The sequence below is a fragment of the Castanea sativa genome, chromosome 11, assembly GCF_040712315.1.
Source record: "Castanea sativa cultivar Marrone di Chiusa Pesio chromosome 11, ASM4071231v1".
Classification (NCBI taxonomy): domain Eukaryota; kingdom Viridiplantae; phylum Streptophyta; class Magnoliopsida; order Fagales; family Fagaceae; genus Castanea; species Castanea sativa.
The window spans coordinates 71009179-71029940 of record NC_134023.1 but is presented as its reverse complement, the minus strand read 5'-3'; the positions used below and the strand labels follow the sequence as shown (position 1 = coordinate 71029940).

General features: G+C 37.0%; 2 protein-coding genes across 3 annotated transcripts; one reads left to right on the top strand and one right to left on the bottom strand.

Moving 5' to 3' along the window:
* Nucleotides 1-11: 11 nt before the first annotated feature.
* LOC142617694 (uncharacterized) lies at nucleotides 12-3133 on the top strand. The gene is made up of 2 exons (XM_075790649.1): nucleotides 12-420; nucleotides 2875-3133. Exons 1-2 carry the CDS (start codon nucleotides 80-82, stop codon nucleotides 2882-2884), a joined length of 351 nt encoding a protein of 116 aa, XP_075646764.1. The 5' UTR covers nucleotides 12-79; the 3' UTR covers nucleotides 2885-3133.
* A 3333-nt stretch (nucleotides 3134-6466) lies between these two features.
* Nucleotides 6467-8514, bottom strand: LOC142614483 (uncharacterized). 2 transcript variants are annotated; one of them, XM_075786999.1, is made up of 2 exons: nucleotides 8300-8514; nucleotides 6467-8101 (listed from the first exon to the last, which is right to left on the bottom strand). In XM_075786999.1, the coding sequence occupies exon 2, from the start codon at nucleotides 7904-7906 to the stop codon at nucleotides 6593-6595; it is 1314 nt and encodes a 437-aa protein (XP_075643114.1). In that variant the 5' UTR covers nucleotides 7907-8101; nucleotides 8300-8514; the 3' UTR covers nucleotides 6467-6592. The 2 variants fall into 2 exon arrangements, with proteins under 2 accessions (XP_075643114.1, XP_075643113.1); XM_075786998.1 differs by having other exon boundaries at nucleotides 6467-8017.
* Between the last annotated feature and the right edge of the window lie 12248 nt (nucleotides 8515-20762).

The window sequence follows — 20762 nt, the reverse complement described above, 5'->3', positions numbered from 1 at the left end:
TTCCCCGTTCCGATGGTCCAAAGAGCTAAAAACTCATTTCGATGAGAAGGCCCTAATCTGAGTGATTTGTTCGATCGAAATGAACTCAGTGGCGAGACAGGCATGGAGGCTGTTGAGATCAGGGCCGAGTCAGAGTGACTCAGTGAGTTGTTGGGGATGGGGAGGGAACCATTATCAGTATCAGACTCAGCAATGGAGGGGGATCCGAGTGAAGGTCCGGGACGGTAACTTGGAGCAGGCGCTGACGTGGATGCAGAGGAAGATGCAATCGAGCGGCATCGAACGGCTGATCAGGAAGGAGCAGAGGCACCACATCAAGAACTCCGAGAAGCGCATCTTGGCTCGCAAGAATCTCGAGCGCAAGATTCGATCCCAGGACCTCGCTCGCAAGCTCAAAGCCATTCTCGTCAAGAAAGTCAGGTTGTTGCGTCCTTACTTTCATTTCATTCTTTTCTTTTTATATACATGCAAGTTGATGATGAAATTTATTACTTGATTGTTACTAAATAATTTAAATTTGATTTTTGGTGGTAATTTGAATAATCATCAACTTACTTATAGTAGTATGTTTGTGCAAAATTATTAATGAACTATGGTGCTTCATTTGATTGGGCGTGTGTGTTTTTTGTGCGATTTAGTTTGAATATACAGTTAGGAAATTGTGAATTTAATCATTTGTGATATCTCACTCCACGTATGGGTCGCTCGCTTGAACTTAAGTGGGAGCGACCCAATACGCACAAGTTTTTTAAAATGGGAGGTAAGGTGGACACAAGGAATTGGACCCAAGATGATATTATGATAAATTACCAATGCCGCCAAGAGTTTGTAATTATTGAATTATCAAAAAAAAAACTTATAAAAAAGAAGGGGATAAATTACCGATTGTCTTAAAAATGTTTGAAAACAGGGAGTTTAATTATTTAATCTAACAGTGTCTAGAAAATTCTTTCTAGACTTTGTTTGAGTTACCTGTCTTGTTTTGGGTTAAATTATAAAGCTTTGTTGAAGCTGGTATTAAAAGTGAAAGCTTTGTTGAAGCTGGTGTTAAAAGCGAAAAGCTTTTGTTGAAGCTTGTTTTTTTTTCCCCTCTTACTAACCACATATAGGGCAGAGATGTGGAGGAAATGAGTTGAAACTGTAAGATCAAACTTTTGTAGCTAGTTTGAGTGTGCAACTTCATACTTAGCCTATATGGACCTATCTTCTTGGACTGATAACACAATGAGTGAATTTGCTATCTGATGGGCCTTAGGTGAATCATCTATTGCATTTTGGCTATAAACAATTTGTTGAAGATGGATGTACTATATTAATCTGAGAACTCTTCTAGCCTCTTCTTGGGCTTTCATGTACTGTATGTGCAGTGGCATTTTTTTCATGGTTATTTAGAGATTGGAAAGGTTTTTCTTCATCTAGGGATATGATGCTTAGGATTGGCATAAATTGGGCTGCTCCTCTTTCAGCTTTTATGGAATTGAACTGATTATGCCAAGAGTCTTGTGGGATTTATGAGAAATTTCAAATTGTAACGATGGGGAGATAGAAGGGGTGGTTTCATTCCTTCATTTGTTAGAATCTCATGTTCTCATTAGAAATTTAGGATGAGATGGCAGTTAAAGACAAGTGGCGACTTCACTATTCAATCTTTTAATGAGACACTAAGGGGTTCATTCCCATGTCTTTCCCTTGGAAAGCCATCCATAGGGGGGGGGGGGGGGGTTGTTAAGGCTCTTTGGAGAGTTTCCTTCTTTGTATAGACAGTGGCTTGATTGAAAATTATTACATGTGAGAACCTTCTCAAGAGGCATTACTCTTTGTGAGTTGGTGTTGTGTGTGCAGATGTAGTGAGGAGATGGTGGACCACCTTTTGATACATTTTAGTGACTAGTGTGGCATTTGGGTTGTGGAGTTATGTTTTTAGGTCCTTGGGGATCCTGTGGGTATTACCCGATAAGATCTTTGATCTATCATGTGGGTGGCAAAATTGGGGAGCTACTCATTCTTCAAATATCTGGAATCTTGTTCCTTTATATTTGTTGTGAACTATATGGAGGAAAGAAATCGATGTACTTTTGAAGATGTGGAATACACTAGGACTCAGTTGCTAGCAATCATCAATAGTTCTTTATATCAGTGGTCTTATGCATTGCATCTTATGGATAGTGATTTCATTGAATCAGTCAGTCATTACGCATGTAGAATGTAGATATTTCTTTCCTTTGTAATTCTTTAGGCTCCTTTGTGCATTCTTATCCAAAAAAAGAAGTCTTGTGGCTCAATTGGCAACTTCTAGTGTTTCTAACAAAGATGTTCATGATTCAAACCCTCCTCCCCCACTATCCAATTATAAAAAAAAAATAACAATAATAATATTTGAACTGATTATTATTTTCTTAAATCTAGGTTTGGGTTTGGGGTACTGTTGCTTGTATTTTGTATTTTTAGGCGGCTAATAAGGAATGCAATTTTTTTTTAATCTTCCGCAAGTGAAGGTAAAATAGTGGTAATGTCATTGGTTAGTTGTGAGCAACAAGGTCCTTGGATTTTTTTTTTCTTCTTTCTCTTTTTAACTTACTTCTAAGGTGACTTGGAGATATAGGTAATGGTTCTTGAGTTTGGTTACTTTGTTTATTTATGCACTGGGAATCTAAATAGGGATGCCAAGGGAAGTCTATCTCTTTGAAGTATTATGGTGAGGATATAATTGTCTTATTTTGTTCTTCTTCGTCTTCTTATCTTGGTTTTTATGTTTTTTTGCTCATTCTTGAGATGCACTGTCACCTGTTTGCTTTCTCATTTCAACATCTAGAATATTCTTATATCTTTATTTATTTTTGCTCATGTACACTGATTTGCTTTTGTAATTCGCAGGGGTCTATGAGAATATCTGCAGAGAAGTTTCTTGGTAGAAAAAGAGTATCATCATAAGTATGCTTTTAATTTGCAGGCATCTTGTTTTTGTTCTGGAACTTAGGGGTTTATGCAGCATTCTCTTCTGTACTCACTATAACAACTATGATTGGGTTGGCTTTTCTTTGAAGCTTTCTTAAATTTCATTCTCATTTTGAGACTTGATACTCCACATGCATTGAATTGTTAAATGGTGGATAAATGGTTCACGATTATGAAATGTTGTTGCAGTGTGCCTAAGGCTGAAACATGAACATGGACTGCAAAGTTGAAATCGTGAATCAGTACGTTGTTAAGTAAATCATATTTGAAGAATCTAACCAACTTTACTGTACAAGGCATCTAAAGAATAGGTCTACCTACATACTATTGTTATTCAATTTGCCCAAGAACACTATTAACTACAAGATTCTTGGCGGAATAACAAATTAATTGACATAAATGATCATTATAGATGTTTTACTACAGAACAGTGTATGTCCATTAGTATTTCCAACCTTTTGGATGCCAGCAGTATGTGCGATTGGTTAAAAAATGAAAATTGTATTTCCCTATTCATTGTCTCTGCTCCAGATTCTCCTATTGCGATTAATACATATACACACATATTTGAAGAATTTGATTTTGATTTGTAGCAGCAGCCAGGAAGACTTTCTAGAAATGCTCAAAGTTTTATGTTTTGAATCGATATCCTGCCAGCGCATATTTCCTATTGATTCTGACTCCCAAAAATATTACCTACTAGTCTCTGCGATATATATTAACTTAAAATTTTATCCCAAAGGAAAAAAGTTATACTATTATTGTAAGTTTGTAACTGTTATAATAATACGTGAGTCCCTTAAAACACACACACATGTATATATATTGAGCCATGTACAGACAATATGTTGCCTGCAAATATATTTAAAGATATAAAATTGTGATAGATGATTAAAAATTTTAAAATAAATAAAATAAATATTAAATTTTATATTAAATTTATTGAGATTTTTGGTCATAAAATTTCAATTTCTTGAAACTTAGTTTTTTGGCTAATTAAAACTATCATAGTAATTAATGATTAATGAAGGTGTATCAATTTGTTGTAGAGTTATGTAGTGACTTGAAACAACTATGTATTTTATTTTATTATATAGTATATGATGTTGATTAAATCTTAAGTAGGAAAATGATAATAACGTGGGAGCTAACTTTCAGGTCCTATGATTTCTCCTCACTTAGCAAGGCAAGAAACGACAGAATCGTATTATAGAGATGATTTACCTGCAACAACCTATCTCTATCTTGAAGCTGCTTCTGATTTGCAGATCGGAAACCTTTGTAAAATTTTGTAGTTTTTTCTATCATACCTAGAATGATGAAAAAACAGGAATATAATGTGACCACGAATATAAGGGAGTGGAGTGAACGCAAGAGCAAAATCTAAGAAAGGAAGAAGAAAGAATCGAAGAACCAGAGGAACAAAAAGAGAACACAAGAGAAAGAGAAAAGGCTGAGATAGGAACTGTAAGGTCACAATTTGCACCCAAACCCAACAGTGAAAAGGAAATAGGCCCAAAAAGTCCAATACAATGAAATTTGTAGAGAGTGGGCTTGAAATCTAAGTTCTAGAGATGTTGGATTACAAAAATGATGGGCTAGATTCCAACGTTACACACAAGGAGAAGTTTATATGACAAAATTTATCTTCGAACATAAGCCGAGAATGATTTGTATTCTCTTTCAATCTCTGTCAAAGATAGATTATAATTATGGATTTGATGTATACAGTGTTTTTCTCTCTCTCCCCTCTCCTCTATGTTCTGAATGTCTCCATTTTCCTTTTATATCATCCTTCCTCTTATCTCCATCCTTCATGTATGGATTAAATTACCCATTGGGATCCTTATCCCATCCTACTATCCCTGAAATCACTGGAGGCTGTTATAAGGCTAACCCCTGATACTCAAGCATCACTTCTTCATTAATGCGGCCAAAGAAGTTGTTGCAGAGCATTCAATGCGGTGGCGATGGTAACAACTTTATCTTAGATATTCCACCACCCTTCTTCTTATCTTCTACGTAGACCATATTTACCTTTACGTATAGAATCTTTTAGAATATTGCCTGTATATGTTAACCAACCCTTCTCCTACCTCGACTTTCCATAGTCGAGGACATACTTTTCCTCAGACCGCCCTTTTAGATGTTCTTGACTAGATATCTCTTTTTTACTTATTAGTATTGCTTTGTGGGTTGACATTTACACATTCTCGGACCATTCAGTGTCCTTGGATTGGACTTTTAACCCAACAAATACTCTTGGGCCAGCCCAACACATATTTCGGGGCCCATTGACCCTACAGGAACCATCTGAAATTTTTTTAGTTTATATACATTGACCTACTTTACCAGTAACAAGTTTCCATTAAAATCAAAATGAATGGCTAGGATTGAAACAATGAAAAATTAATAGTTAAGATTAGGGAGGGTACCGTATTCCCCAAAATAAATAGGGGTTACTGTAGAATGACCCGAGATCTAAATACTTTTATTTATTTATTAAATAGTATTAATAATAAATGTAAAATCAATTATTAAATATAGTAGGTTGTAATTAACTTAACTGGTAAAGTCTCTAATGGTTGAATAAGAGATCTAGAGTTCAATCCTTACTCCAAAAATTGATTGGTTTCTTGGTCTGATGATAAAGAGTTATCATCAAAAACAGACGTTATGCGTTAAAAATCACTTAGAATAAAAATATAATAATAAATACATACATAATAGACCCAAACTTCCACAACACAATTCTTTTTCTTAAATGGGAGTGGCCAACCAAATATCAGACCAATTTTATTTTCCCAAACACACCGCAACTGGGTTAGCTCCATCGCTCATTAATTTTTTTCCATTTAGGGCCAATCCCCTTGGCAATATCATGTTTGAATGGTTTCACTTTACCCAACTTGAGTCTTTTTTCTTCTTAGTCTAGCCCGGGGGCCTTTTTCTTAACCTCTCCAAAAAAAAGTATGCAACATGAGCTCGCATGTTTTTATTATATTTCATACAACTATGAACCCATTGCATGTTGAAAGATGATGAGTGTGATGCAAATGAGCTTGTGTAAAGTTCATTTTTGTATTAAGTAGTATACTTTCATTGGTGCGAAGTAAAACCGAGCTATCACTTGATAAGCTACAAAGAATAGAATAGGATTGCTTAGCAAAAGCAAGAATATCTTTTATAGCCTGAAAGCTCTTAAGGCAGCTTGCTTACTATTTAATTATTATCAAATTGAATGAAGCATCTACACAACTTAAATATGATGACTTATTACTCTTTGGTAAGGAAGCCACAACACTCCATCAGAGATGTAATTTTTGCACATACTCAAAGGAGGAGGGCAACAACAGATTTCCTCCATTGAAATCCAATCCTTAACAATGGAAACACCATTGTGATTTTATGAATAGCCAAGCACATTAAGAGGACCCAACACATTTGCGTGCCTATCTCCTTATAAAACAGACAGAAGATTGCTTAAATTGTGGTCCATGCATAACACATGAATTGGCAAACATATTTATTCAAAAATGAAGAAACCTAAAACATTTCATTAATTCACAACTATATTACGCAATTCCAGCAGAAACCTTGATTCATTTTAATCCATTTCCTTGGGGAAAATACTATATCATCTCAGCCTTCTCCTTCTGGCCGAACGTGAAACTCCATTGTCCAAACCTGAAACTCTCGGGGCACCTGATCTTGTTCTGGAAAATGAAGGAGACTGTGGTAATACTAAATTAATTTCGATAGCATTATCCATTGTGTGGTTTTCCAAGTGTACAACAGGATCATCAAAATCACTCCCCCTGAAAGATGAAGCAGAAGGGTAAACAGTGTAATTGATTTCAGCAGCAATATCTGGAGTCTGGCTTTCCAGTTGTACAACAGCAGAATCTCTTGAGAACATATCTCCATTATCAACACTTGGAGACTGATCATGGCTTGCTCTTGTATGACGACCATGAATATATGTCTCAAGGCCCTCAACTAATCTTTCAGCAGAATCCATTGCAGTGTTTAATGCAGTTGAAAGTGAAGAAAATGATGCAGCCCCTTGCAATAATAATCTTGAAACTTGAAGGGAACGATGGCGCTGGTTGCTCTCAGTCTCCACGCCAGACAATAGCTGGGAAGTTTGATTCTGATTAACTGAGGAATTGACTGTTTCATGCACAATGTATGGACCATCAGAATCTAGTGTCCTAGCTCGCTCTCCCATTACACCAACAATGCTGTGAATTCTTTCCTCAATAGGAGAAGATACTCTTCTACTCCTTAGCTGCTGCCTCACACTGTCAATCCTATTTGCACGGGGCCGAGGAGGAACCTTGAATCCAGTCTCTTTTAACTCTGACTTGCAGGTGCTATCACTACTTCCACTGCCATATATTGGAACGATGCTTGTATCTGTTACCTCTCCCCTACATACAGGACATTCCTTTGCATTTAAATCAACATATGACAGCTGAAAGAAGCATGGCCAACAAAACAAGTGACCACAAGAGGTCAAAACAGGATCTCTTGCCATTTCAAAGCAAATATTACAATCGTAAAAACCCCCACTACCACTTGCTGCCTTCTTTTCATCAGAATCAATTCCCAGTGCCTTAGCTATCAAATACGTGCTCCCAGGTCTACTAGTTTTGCCTTTGCCAGCAGTATTACCAAGCTCTGCAGTACGATGCCTGGTTACAGTCTGAACAATAGCTTCTGTGAAGTTATCTGCTTGAGGGTGAGATTGAGCTTGTCGCCATCTCTGACGCTGCCTAGCTCTAGAAGTGACTGCTTCGAGCTGTCTGATACGCTCTTCAATGCGTATGTGGGCAGTTTCTAGTTCATCGACTATAGAATCTAATCTTACTTCTGAAACGTGAGGCTGGTCAAAAGGTTCTTGGTTCAAATCAAGAATGATTACATCTTCCCTCATGTTGCTCCCCATAATATAAAAACATCTAAAAGTATAGCAACAACACAAATCAATATGCTCACTCCTTTTGATCAAAATTCAGACTATTTAGACATCCAAGATAATTGCAACCGTGATCCTTCCCTGCCAATTCATGAGAATAAGCTTCCTCAAACCCAATAGAAAATTATAGCAAGGCTTAATGATTCTTCAATAACTTTACTGAATCTATCAGAAATATAACAAGTAAGGGTTAGCAGAGCGAAAGTTGTGTGGTTTACTGGGGTTTAATTTCTGAAACATCTAATACCCACCCAGATGTTAAAAAAACAAACAAACAAGTAATAGGGTTTAGGGGAACCAGGATAAAGACTAAAGAGTGAATTAAAAATCATTCATTGGACAGAAAGATAGAGAGAGAGATACCAGAATCAAAGTTGCAGAAGAAGAATTGATCGGAGGAGGTAGTGATCCACCGCGATAGAACACAAGTAACGGGATCGTACCCATCTTCTTCTTCTTCTTCTTCTTCTTCTTCGTTGGTAGGTGATGATGATAAGTGTCCTCCTCCCGCTCGACTCTGCGTGGGTGGACAACCACAATTGATTCTCCTGTGTAATTGTAAATGTAATTTCCCTAAATTAGGATTACAAATACAAATACAAATACAATCCATCCTTTTTTCTTTTTTTCTTTTTTTTTTTTAGTTTCTCTCTGTCACTTTGGGCTCCCTTAAAAAAGGTTTTTATTACTTCTCTTAAAACGATGTTGTTTGATATTTTTTACATTAAACAACAATTTTTTTATGGGATTAACAAAAATTAGACATTTTTAATTAAATTATTTATACCAAAAAAATTATAATTTTATAACTTAGTGGACTTAATTGTCAATTGGTCAAAAAAAAAAAATGTTAAACTTTTAAATTTCACGGACTTAAATGACAATTGATCAAAGTGTTCAGCTTTTTTTTTCTTCTAATTTAGTTATATATTTTTTCCCATACATCCTATGTTTCACTCCTCAATTTCTTATACATTTTATTAAAATAACTAGAAGAATTCTTTTTATATATTTTTTTCCCACACCCTCCTCCCCTAACACCCACAACTCAACAAAGCAAGCAACCAAATCAACCATTGACCATACCTCACCACCATAGTTATTAGCCACCCACAATCATCAGCATCACCCCCATCCCACAATAGGGTCCAACGAGGCTAATAATCGGTGATCCAACAACACCAATCAACCCACGATAGCAACTCCACAAGGCGATGACAATCCAACATCACCACATCTCATCTTGGATGTTGCAGTGCCACACCCACTTGTGTATCTATTTCAATTGTAACTTTGAAAGCAAAATTTTCATTAGCAGTATTAGACGCAAAATATTTTATAAGTTATAACAATGATAAGTTGTGATTGGTAAAACATTATTTTGATCGACCTATTACGACATTACGTTTATTATACATCAATCACAATATGCTACCACAGCAATTGTGTGAACAACTATAAAATTAGTGTGACTAAACAATTTTGAAGTTTTATGTGCCATGTCGCCAATTTGTAGCTGTTAAGTTGTGGTTTTTTACATAACATTTATATTGGTTTTATTCCATGACAAAAAGTGTTGTAATTTCGTTAATTTATTTTCTTGTATTTTGTGAGATTTAATTATAATGGTTTTAGTCTTTAGTGGTGAAGATTTAATCAAGATTCAAGACAATTGAAAGTCACATGAGGAGCACATGCCAAAAGCTGACCCGCGAGTTAGCCAAGTCGCGAGATGATCTGCGAGATTCATTGACAGTTGGGATTTTAAGTGTGACTCTTATACACTTCACCCATACTATATATACCCTCATTATCCACAAAATTATAAAGAGGCTATTCAGAATAAAATTCTAACGAGGTTTCTACAACACCCACCATTTTAGAGAGAGTTACTTATCCTTAAATGAGAATTCATTTGTAGTCTTTTCTCCTCCCCTCTCCCATTATTATACATTGAGATGAGATTTCTACCAAAATACAACTCACACCTATTTAGAGTGTAGAAAATGCTGTGGAGCTTGGGAAGCATTGGGTATTTGCCAAAAGAAGTCGGTGAGGTTTGGCAATACAAGGGTGGTATTGCGAGATCCCGATAACTAGTGAAGACAAGACTCTGAGAAGTTCGTTGGTAACTGAAGTTTGAAGGACTCAAGTACTTTGGGTAGATTAGGCTTCAAGGGTCTTTTTGATATCTTTGTACTCCAACTTATTCACTAGCTGTTCATTTCGACTTGGAGGGTCGCAAAGAGATTTTTCGCCGAGTTTTTTGATTTCCTCTTCAGTAACACGTTTCGATGTTATCTTATATTTGCATCTTTCTTCCCTTATTCTTTGTGCTTTACATTTATTGTGTAATGCCTATATTTATGCACTAGAGTAGTTTCAATTTATTGCGCTTCATTTACTCTTATTCTGCACTTAGATAAGTAGGGCAAAAATAATTTTACCGTAAGTTTAAAATTGGGGATCTAAACAAATTATAGTGTTTTACACTATTTGAGCTTTTAGTAGAAAATCAATTTAAGGATATTTTGAAGAAGCAAATTAATTTAAATTAAACATGTCCTGTGAAAAGCAAATCCAAAAAACCAAATAAAAAGAAGACTATAAGTCTGTTAAGATAGGCTGTTTTGAAAACTACATTTTTAAAAAAAATAGCGTTTTAAAAATGTGCATTTTTAAAACTCGATTTTGAATGCCATAATTAAATGTTTGGTAAAACTTGTGAAAATTGCGGTTTGAAAACTATAAATTTTTTGTTGTGGATGCAAATTACCAAAAAGGACTTTGTTTTAAAGAAGAAATACCACAAAGGACTTAATTTTGATGTTAAGGATATACTGTCATTTTAAATGTAGTATGTGCTAAACATGATAACACAGTTACCCAGTACCCTCACTTCCCTTGTGTAGCTGTGCTCCACAACAAAGCTTTTTATTACAGAGTATTAAGACTCATTTAGTAATATTGTTCTATAACGTTGTTTAAATGTTGTGAAAATACAAGTGAGAGTACTGTCATTTTAAATGTAGTATGTGCTAAACATGATAACACAGTTACCCAGTACCCTCACTTCCCTTGTGTAGCTGTGCTCCACAACAAAGCTTTTTATTACAGAGTATTAGGACTCGTTTAGTAATATTGTTCTAATAACGTTGTTTAAATATTGTGAAAATACAAGTGACTGAAAAAGTGTTGTAGAAATGCATGTTGTGTTGTTTAAACAACGAAAACTGTTGTTTAAACAACACAACCAAACGAGTCTATAAAAGAAATTTCACTCCTTTTTTGCATTTGAGGCAAGGAGAAATACAGAGATCCATCATCCAACCATCCCATGAGATAAATAATTGGCATATTGCGTCTTAAAATGGGAAAATAATCCACATGTTTGCTTATTCTTACAGTAAGCTTACTGGAAAATCATCATCATAAAATGCAAATATAAATTTTGGATGACATGTAGATTTATTTTCAAAATTAATCACATCAGAGAGGCTAGAGGGTACAACATGGTCTCATAATTATTCATTCCTGGCAGCTCATATCCCCGATGCTATAATAAATTGAGTGGAACTATGAAGTACTTAAATCGCAATTGATTCCAAAGCTTCATTTGTTTGCATCTCAACTTCAAGCTTCTATCATCAAGTTTGTGTAATTGCCACATGGTATATATGATCACGTCAACTGTATTCTCACAGTGGTTAACTTACTCATTTGCAATGACAAAACAAGAACAAACAACAAACTAGGTAAAATTCATGCGTGTAAATCTTAAAAGCTAGAATAATCTTGATAGCTATCTGTTCCATCTATTCCACTAGAATTGTCTGTGGATCCCCAAAATATACCACCCTCACTAGCACTACCATCGCCTCCAGAAGTATTCATACACCATTGCTGCTGCTGCCGCCATCTAGTAGTCCTTGCACCAATGTCTGGCCTAAACTCTCTGAAACTCCTCTAATTGCCTGGTTTAGCATACCATTTCTCTATCGACTTCCAATAGGCCCAACAGATCTATAGGAACCTTGGTGGGCATAGTTCACATGATTTTGCACAGGATGCCTTGTTTGAAACTGACGACCAGCTCTTGGAGCCATATAGTTTTGCATGAGAGGTCCTATTTGAGATTGATTTCCAAGAACATGATAATGAGGACTAGCTGGAACTACGCAGTTTTGGGTTAGCGGAGGTCTTGGATTTGCTGTAGCACAACCCAAATGAGCATCAAAATTGTTAGTGTATAGCTTAGACTATATTAGCCCATTGGACTTGGCCCAGTATACTGTACTTGTAGTTTACTCATATTACTTGTACTGCACACATACCTAGCCTATATAAGGCTCTCTATTGTACATTATTGTTCACACAGAATATACAGATTATTCAGTCTTTCTCTTTCACTTTATATTCTTAACATGGTATCAAAGCCATTCCTTTGACTTTTTGGTTCTTGTGGACATCTCCGACGTTCTTCCGCTGCCCTCGCCTTCATCCAGTACTCACTGTCAAAAGCGAGTTATCACCGTCACGCCCACAACCCCTAGAATGCTCGGATTCCATCAATTTTGTTGATCAAATTGCCAAAGTCAAGGCATAGATTGACAAATCTTCCGATCCCGAGCAAAACCCAGCAAAACGTTTCCAGAAACCACCTCCCACACCCCCACACATGTCGGAAGAAGTTTTTGCCTCATGAGCACGCGCCGTCAGCCACTCTCATGCGCCTCACACACCAAGACAGAGCCGTCACACACCTCCACGCGCCCCACGTGCCTGCTCCGTTTCAAGAACTGCCACATCAGCCCTAGGTGACGTCACGCTGCCACATTGCCGTAGGTGACGTCACATTGCCATGTCAGCACACTTTGACCGCTAACCGTTGACTTTGACCAAAGTCAAAAATTTTCAACAGGATCGGTCTTGCTCAATTTTTTGCGTAGATTCCGATTTTGAGCTCTGTTTTTGCATTTGAGGTCTCTAAATCCCATTTTTTGGTCATTTTTCTCATTATGGCTCAACAAAATGATCGAGATATCATACGTCCTATCACCATTATGTTGGAAGGTCCCACTAGTTATCATGCATGGTCTCAGAATATGACTGTCTTCCTCAAGGGTTGTAAACTATGGAGATATGTGACTAGTTCAATACTTAAGCCAGTACCAAACCCTAAGTCCAAAGCCACAACTGCTGAAGATGCCTCCAAGACTGCTGTTACAATGGATGATTCTGAAGAACGCCTAGAGAAATGGGAAAGTATTCAGAGAAAGATCTTGTCTTGATTTATCAATACCTCTATTCCCTCCATTCATAATCTTCTTCCTCGTCTTGAGACTGTTGAGGCTGCTTGGAAATTTCTGGTCGATCACTTTAATTGTACTAATGATTTAAGCTTGGAGTTCCACATTGAATCAAAGCTTTATCAAATGCGCCAAGAGACAAGTCAGTCTATTTCTGATTATTATTCTCAGACTTCTACTATGTGGGAACAAGTTTCTGCTGCAGATCCTCCACTAGTGTGTTCTAAGGACATGGAGCTATTTGTCAAATATCGGGATCGCCGAAAATTTATGCACTTCATGATGGGTTTATGTGAGGATTTTGAGCCAACTAAGGCTTCTCTGCTTAGCCGGTCTCCTACTCCTTCTCTTGATGCTGCAATCAAGGAGCTCATTTATGAGGAGAACCGTCGGCCTACTTATCACATATCCTCATCTGATCATGTATTGACTACACCATCTCCACAGCTTCCCATTACTGTATTCACTGCTCCTTCACGAATAAACTCTGGGCGTCCCACCTCTCAGTCTTTCAAAGGTACTCGCTGTGAGTTTTGCCGTGCTAAAGGCCATGACATCTCAGTTTGTCGCAAACTGTAGAAATTTGTGCAAGAGTAGAATAAAACTTCTCTTCCTCGGGCAGCTGCTGTATGTCCTTCAGATCCATTAGTTCCTACAGGTCCATCTTTAGCTTCCTCACTTACTACAGTTGATATTGAGGCAGTAGTTCAACAGGTTTTATCCCGGACTTCTACTGCCCTTTCTATCACCTCAGGTAAATAACTTTGGTTTTTTGATACTGCATGTTGTAACCATATGACTCCTGATGAATCTTAATTTTCTGATAAGGCACCCTTAGCACACCCTATCACTATTTACATTGCTGATGGAACAATCTATTCCTGTTAGTCATAAAGGAACAATCTCTTCTTTTGGTTTATCCCTTAATGACACCTTTCATATCCTAAAGTTATCCCTCAATTTGCTTTCTGTTGGTCAACTTTGTGAATTAGGCGTAGATCTTCTATTTACTAATCATGGTGTGGATGTGCAAGATCCCCGAATGGGTCAAGTGCTTGGGACTGGGTGTTAGGTTGGTCGCATGTTTGAGGTTCATGACTTGAAAATTTATTCACAAGTTATTTCTGCAGCTGCTACCACTGCCACCCCCTCACCTGATCTATGGCATGCTCGTCTTAGTCATCCATCCTCATCTCGTCTTCAGTTTTTAGCTTCTCAATGTCATTTAGGTTCAGTTCAGTTTCAAAAATTTGATTGTACTTCCTGTCATTTTGGCAAACAAGCAAAATTGTTCTTTAATAATAGTGACTCTTTTTCTTCTGCACCTTTTGATCTTATACATTCTGATATTTGGGGTTCTGCACCGGTTCCCACTGAGGGGGGATCTAGATATTTTGTCATATTTGTGGATGATTTTCCTCGGTATACTTGGATTTATCTGCTTCACCATAGGTCTGAACTTGTGTCTATTTACCAAACATTTCATAAAATGATTGAAACACAATTTAATCACACAATCAAAGTCTTTCAATCAGATAATGCCCAAGAATATAATGATAAATCTTTCCTATCCTTTTTAGACAGTCATGGTACCCTTCCTCAGCGGTCTTATCCTTACACCTCTTAACAAAATGGTCGTGCAGAATGAAAACATCATCACATTCTTGATGTTGTCCGCACCCTTCTCATTTCTACCTCTCTTCCTAAGCGTTTTTGGGGTGAGGCAGCACTCACTACTGTGTACACCATTAATCGTCTTCCTTCACCAACTACACATAACAAATCATCATTTGAGCTTCTCTATGGTCAAACCCATGACTACTCCTCTCTTCGGGTTTTTGGTTGTGCTTGCTTTGTCTCTCTTCCTCCTTATGAACGAACAAAGGTTCAGCCTTGTGCTCGTCTTTGTTGTTTCCTTGATTATGGTGTCTCTCAAAAGGGGTTTCACTACTATGATCTCATTTCTCATCGGCTTCGTGTCTCCCGTCATGTTGAGTTTTAGGAACATTGTCCTTTCACGAGTCTTCAACAGTTTCTTGCATCCTCTTCCTCAAAGTTTCCCATTTTTACCGATCTTTTCCTTCCTCTCTATCTTGAACTTGTGAAGGATTCTTCGACAGGCTGCCTCTCCAGACGACTCATCTCTGGTTCTGTCCCTGGTATATGACCCGCCTGTCTTGGATCCTGTGGCACCACCCTCTCCTGAGTTACATGTTGGTCCTGAACTTCGTCGTTCCACCCAGGTAAGCTCTCCTCCCCCTTATCTCACTAATTATCACTGCTCTTTTGCTCTTGCCACCCTCTATGAACCTCACACCTATCGTGAGGCCCATACTGACCCTCTTTGGTAGTAAGTCATGAACGAAGAACTAGATGCCCTTCATAAAAATCACACTTGGGATATGGTTGATTTACCTCCTGGTCAGTCTGTAGTAGGTTGTAGGTGGGTTTACAAGATCAAGACCAAGGCTAATGGATCTGTTGAACGATACAAGACTCGCCTCATTGCCAAGGGCTTTACTCAGGAGTATGACATTGACTATGAGGAAACATTTGCTTATGTTGCTCGCCTTACATCTGTCAGATGTCTCATTACTATGGCTGCTGTTTGCTGTTAGCCTCTTTATCAAATGGATGTGAAGAATATTTTCCTCAATGGAGACCTCCAAGAAGAAGTGTACATGTAACCACCCCCTGGTTATCCACACTCAGGCAGTCAAGTTTATCGCCTTCGTCGTGCTCTTTATGGCCTCAAGCAGGCTCCTCGAACTTGGTTTGAAAAGTTTAGCTCAGTTGTTGCTCAGCAGAGTTTCACTTCCAGTCCTCATGACACTGCTCTTTTTTTCTGTAGATCCTCTGCTAGTATCACTCTTATTCTTCTTTATATTGATGATATGATTATTATTGGAGATGATTCTGCAGGTATCCACTCTCTTCAGCACTTCTTTAGTCAGCATTTTGAGATGAAAGATCTGGGCACTCTTAGCTATTTTCTTGGGCTTGAGGTTACCCCATCCTCTGATAGATACTATCTTTTCCAAGCTAAATATGCTTCTGATCTTCTCTCCAAAGCCGGCATCACCGACAACAAGACTGTTTCCATTCCCTTAGAATACATTGCAAAGCTCACACCCTTGGATGGTGAACCTATATCTGATGCTACTCGCTATCGTCAATTGGTTGGTAGTCTAATCTATCTTACTGTTACTCATTCGGATATCTCACATGCCGTGGGTATGTTTAGTAAGTTCATGGATGCCCCTTGTTCTGCCCATTATGCTGCAGTTCTTCGGATTCTCCGATATGTCAAGGGCACACTTTATCATGGTCTCCACTAATCCTCTCGGTCTTCTCTTGAGTTTCATGCTTATTCAGATGCAGACTGGGCAGGTGATCCGATAGATCGATGCTCTATTACAGGTTTCTATTTCCTATTAGGTACTTCCCTTCTCTCATGGCGTAGCAAGAAGTAGGATGTGGTTTCCCGTTCCAGTATTGAGGCTGAGTATTGTGCCCTTGCTGACACCACCTGCGAGCTTGTCTGGCTTCGCTGGCTCTTGGCTGACATGGATGCTCCATAGCCCACTACCACTCCTCTTTATTGTGACAATTGTAATGCCATCTACATTGCTCATAATGATGTCTTCCATGAACGCACCAAGCACATTGAGATTAACTGCCACATCACTCGCCAGCATCTCAAGAAAGGCAATCTCAAGTTGTTCTCTATCTCCTCTGTTGACCAGCTTGCTGATATCTTTACCAAGACTCACCCGCCTGGTCGTCTTCGAGATCTTATATCCAAACTCCAATTGGCTTCCTCCTTGCCACCTCGAGTTTGAGGGGGGATGTTAGTGTATAGCTTAGACTATATTAGCCCATTGGGCTTAGCCTAGTATATTGTACTTGTAATTTACTCATATTACTTGTATTGCACACATACCTAGCCTATATAAGGTTCTCTATTGTACATTATTGTTCACACAGAATATGCAAATTATTCAATCTTTCTCTCATTTTATATTCTTAACAAAAATCACACAAGCTACATCGGTAGCGCCACTGTTTGACCCCCAGCTGCTCCACGCATATATCGTATGAGAAGCTTTTGTTATCATCAGGAGATAAGAATGTGAGATTTAGCTGGTGATAGTGGGATTGGTGACTAAGCATTAATGGCATGGAGCACAAGTAGTATGGAGATTGATGTTGCACAATCCACAATGGTAGGAAAAGCTAATACCTTCCTTCCCACGTGCATCACAGTTGAATAATCCTTCTGGGTATAAAGGTTTTGGGAGCGGAGAAAGGATATGGTTTTGGTCAAATGGGTGAGTAATTTACTGAGGCAATCGTGAACTTGAGATATGGAGGAAGTAGCTGCAAAATGTGCAACAGTAAACGATCCAAAGGCTCCAAGTTTGCAGCCTGCACACAAGGCTAAGTTTAGGGTCTGTTGTGGCAGATAGTTGGAGAGCTGTAATGGATGTTGGTGGCTGAAATGGTGAATTTCAGGTTCAGGTTGGCCATTCATTATACCCATGTAGCTCACTTTTTCTCCTACCCCTTTCTCTTTCTGATCTCTCAGAATTGGTTTGTGCAATTGAAGTCTTAAACTCATATAATGCAAACCAAGCTTATAATGTTGAGTAGCGAGCCAAGTCAACCACTAATGTGATAGACAGAGTCAATGTCAACTTCTATTATTGGCAATGAGGGTGTTGAATTTGCCAATCAACTTCTGAGCTGGCTGGAATGGAAGTTTGATAGTTAATTGTAGGTGGCTATTTATTAAAGGCATCTATAGTGGCAATTTGGGGGGATATTGTAGTATATAGTAGTGCAAAAATATATATTATAAATACAATATGCAATTAGATGCAGACTTCATGAGTCTCAAGAAATCAAAATGAATTTGTTTAGGCAGCCCAGTATAAGTGATTCCAGATTCACATTGTAGATAGATGACATCCTAACTATATATTCTTGTAATACCAATATGCCATATAGGCGTTGCCTGTGCTATGCTAAAGCTTAAAAAAATTCTAAGTCAATGTCAGCAACACGCAATACATTTAAGGGCACAAAAGCTTGTACTCAAGTAATCATCTCTACATGGCCAATGACATTGTCAGCAACTTCATCTCTTCAACTACTTAATCATGATAAAAGGTATGATGTTATTGTTACCAAAATGACCTTGTGAATTGTGATTGTGAACGGCCGGCACTCAGTCATATGTGCCATGAAATGCTATGCTGTAAGATCATTCTTACAACAGAACAGACTTAGCTGTTTTAACTAGGTGCAAAAAGAGCATTCACGAAGGACCGGAGAGAAAGGTCAAACAATTCAGAACATCAAGTATATAACCAGCCACTTGACTGGAAATACGTTGCATACCAAGGCAATATTAGGATAATTTTGAACTACAAAGGCGTGGTATTGTGGTCAAAGTTTAATCATTGGGGAATATAACACATTTATTAACACAAAACTGAGCTTCCACTTGCTTATCATCTTTTCCACAACCTGTATAAATAAATGCATGAACTGATATATTAAAATACCATCCATGGAGACCGAGGAAAGAAGATAGTAAAGCATTCCAACTGTTGTAAAAGTAGGAGTGCTGATACCCAATCTACAAAAGAATTAAAAGTTGAAGAGTAACATTTACTATTATTACTTTTCTGTTGAGTCACATCAGTTTAACATTTTGGTCCAATTCGGTCCATTCATTCCATTTCAGTCAATTCGGTCAATTTTAGTCCATTTGATCCACTTTTCTCTCTCTCTCTCTCTCTCTCTCTCCTTTATGTTGATGAAGTTTTATATTTTTTAATATCTCTACTTTTAATTGATACATTAGGATTTTGCATTTTTTGAGTTCCTCGTCACAAGTCTTCTCTCTCTCCCTTTTATAACTTTAGTTTGATTTTTATTTGAACTAATCTTATTTTGGAAGTGAAAATTTTAGCTTATATCAAAACAAAATCTATATACCTATGTATTTGAATGGGCTTATCAATTATTTGAGTAATATCAATTGTAATTATGTGATAAGTTTTGATTATCATGATAATCTCCTTAAGAGAATGAAAAATTTGACTCTTAAAAATTTTAGTTGAACCAAAATAAATTAGGAAAATATAATACACAATTACAATAGTTAGAAGAATATGGACCACTTCACAAAAGAATAACATCAATCAAAAACACCAAAAATAATAAAATTGTATATTTGTAAAAATAGAAAAATATAAATAACTTTTAAAAATCATTTAATTTTTAGGGAGAACAAATTATCTACAATAAAATTTAAAGAATAAATTATACATTATACCAGATTTCAAAATAATTATATATTCTCACGCATCGTGTGAGTATGCGACTATATACACACACACACACATACACTATAAAACCGAAACTTTTGACCTTTTATTGACTTCATAATATGTTGACACATTAGCCTTGCTAGCTCCACAATTTTTCACGTTAGCATTTTTTTTATTTTCTCAACTAAGTTTTATTTTTAAAGAAGAAACTCGATTGGCCTCTTTCACAAAAGGAAAAGGAGAACACGCATGCTATTCCTAACACAAAAGCCCTAGAACGCCTAAATTTTTTCATGACGACCATGCCTTGCTTTTTCTTGCATCCTCAACTCCCGCTTAACCAGGTAGAGCCTTTTCATTCAACCACACAGCTGTTGAGGTTTTTTGTGGGTTTGTGCATGGTAGTGGTGGTCTTGTAATTGTGGGATTATATTGTTTTTTATTTTTATTTTTTGTGATTTAATCTTCAAGATGATTCATGATTTACTTTGTTGTACACGGATGTGTTGATGTACATGGTGGTGGTGGTATATTGTAATTGTGGGGTTATATCGTTTATTATTATTATTATTATTATTTTTTTTTTTGGGATTTTATCTTCAAGATGATTTACGATTTACACTTATTTGATTTGTGGGATTAATTCCTTAATTTTTTAGGATTTTTGAAGTTTATGAACTATATCGTTTTCATCTCACTTATTAGCCAGCGTGAGATGAAAAGGAAAATACAAAAGAAAACCGTAGGGAGAGAAAGAAGGAAAAATATTAATAAAATATTTGGTATTAGCCTTTAGTCATTTAGTTTTTGCTTTGTTAGGATCTTATTTTCTATATAATTGACTAATCATTTGATAAAACATATTTTACTTGTAATTTGTAATAAACAAAGCTTTATTGTCGATTTGTTGTAGGAAATGACCTTTAGATAGCATTCCCATTCAAGATTAATTGTGGAATATGGCTTTTAGAAAGATCTCCAAAACAAATTATATGAAACAAAGAGAAGTACAAAGAAAAATAGGCACAAACACAAAAGAGAGAACACTAAGAATTTACTTGGTTCGGCTTTCAACCTACATTCATGGATAGTGACAGAAGAAATTTCACTAAAAAAATTTAGAGAATACAAAATAGGATAGATGCACTCTTACAACACCCAAATCTCAATACCCAA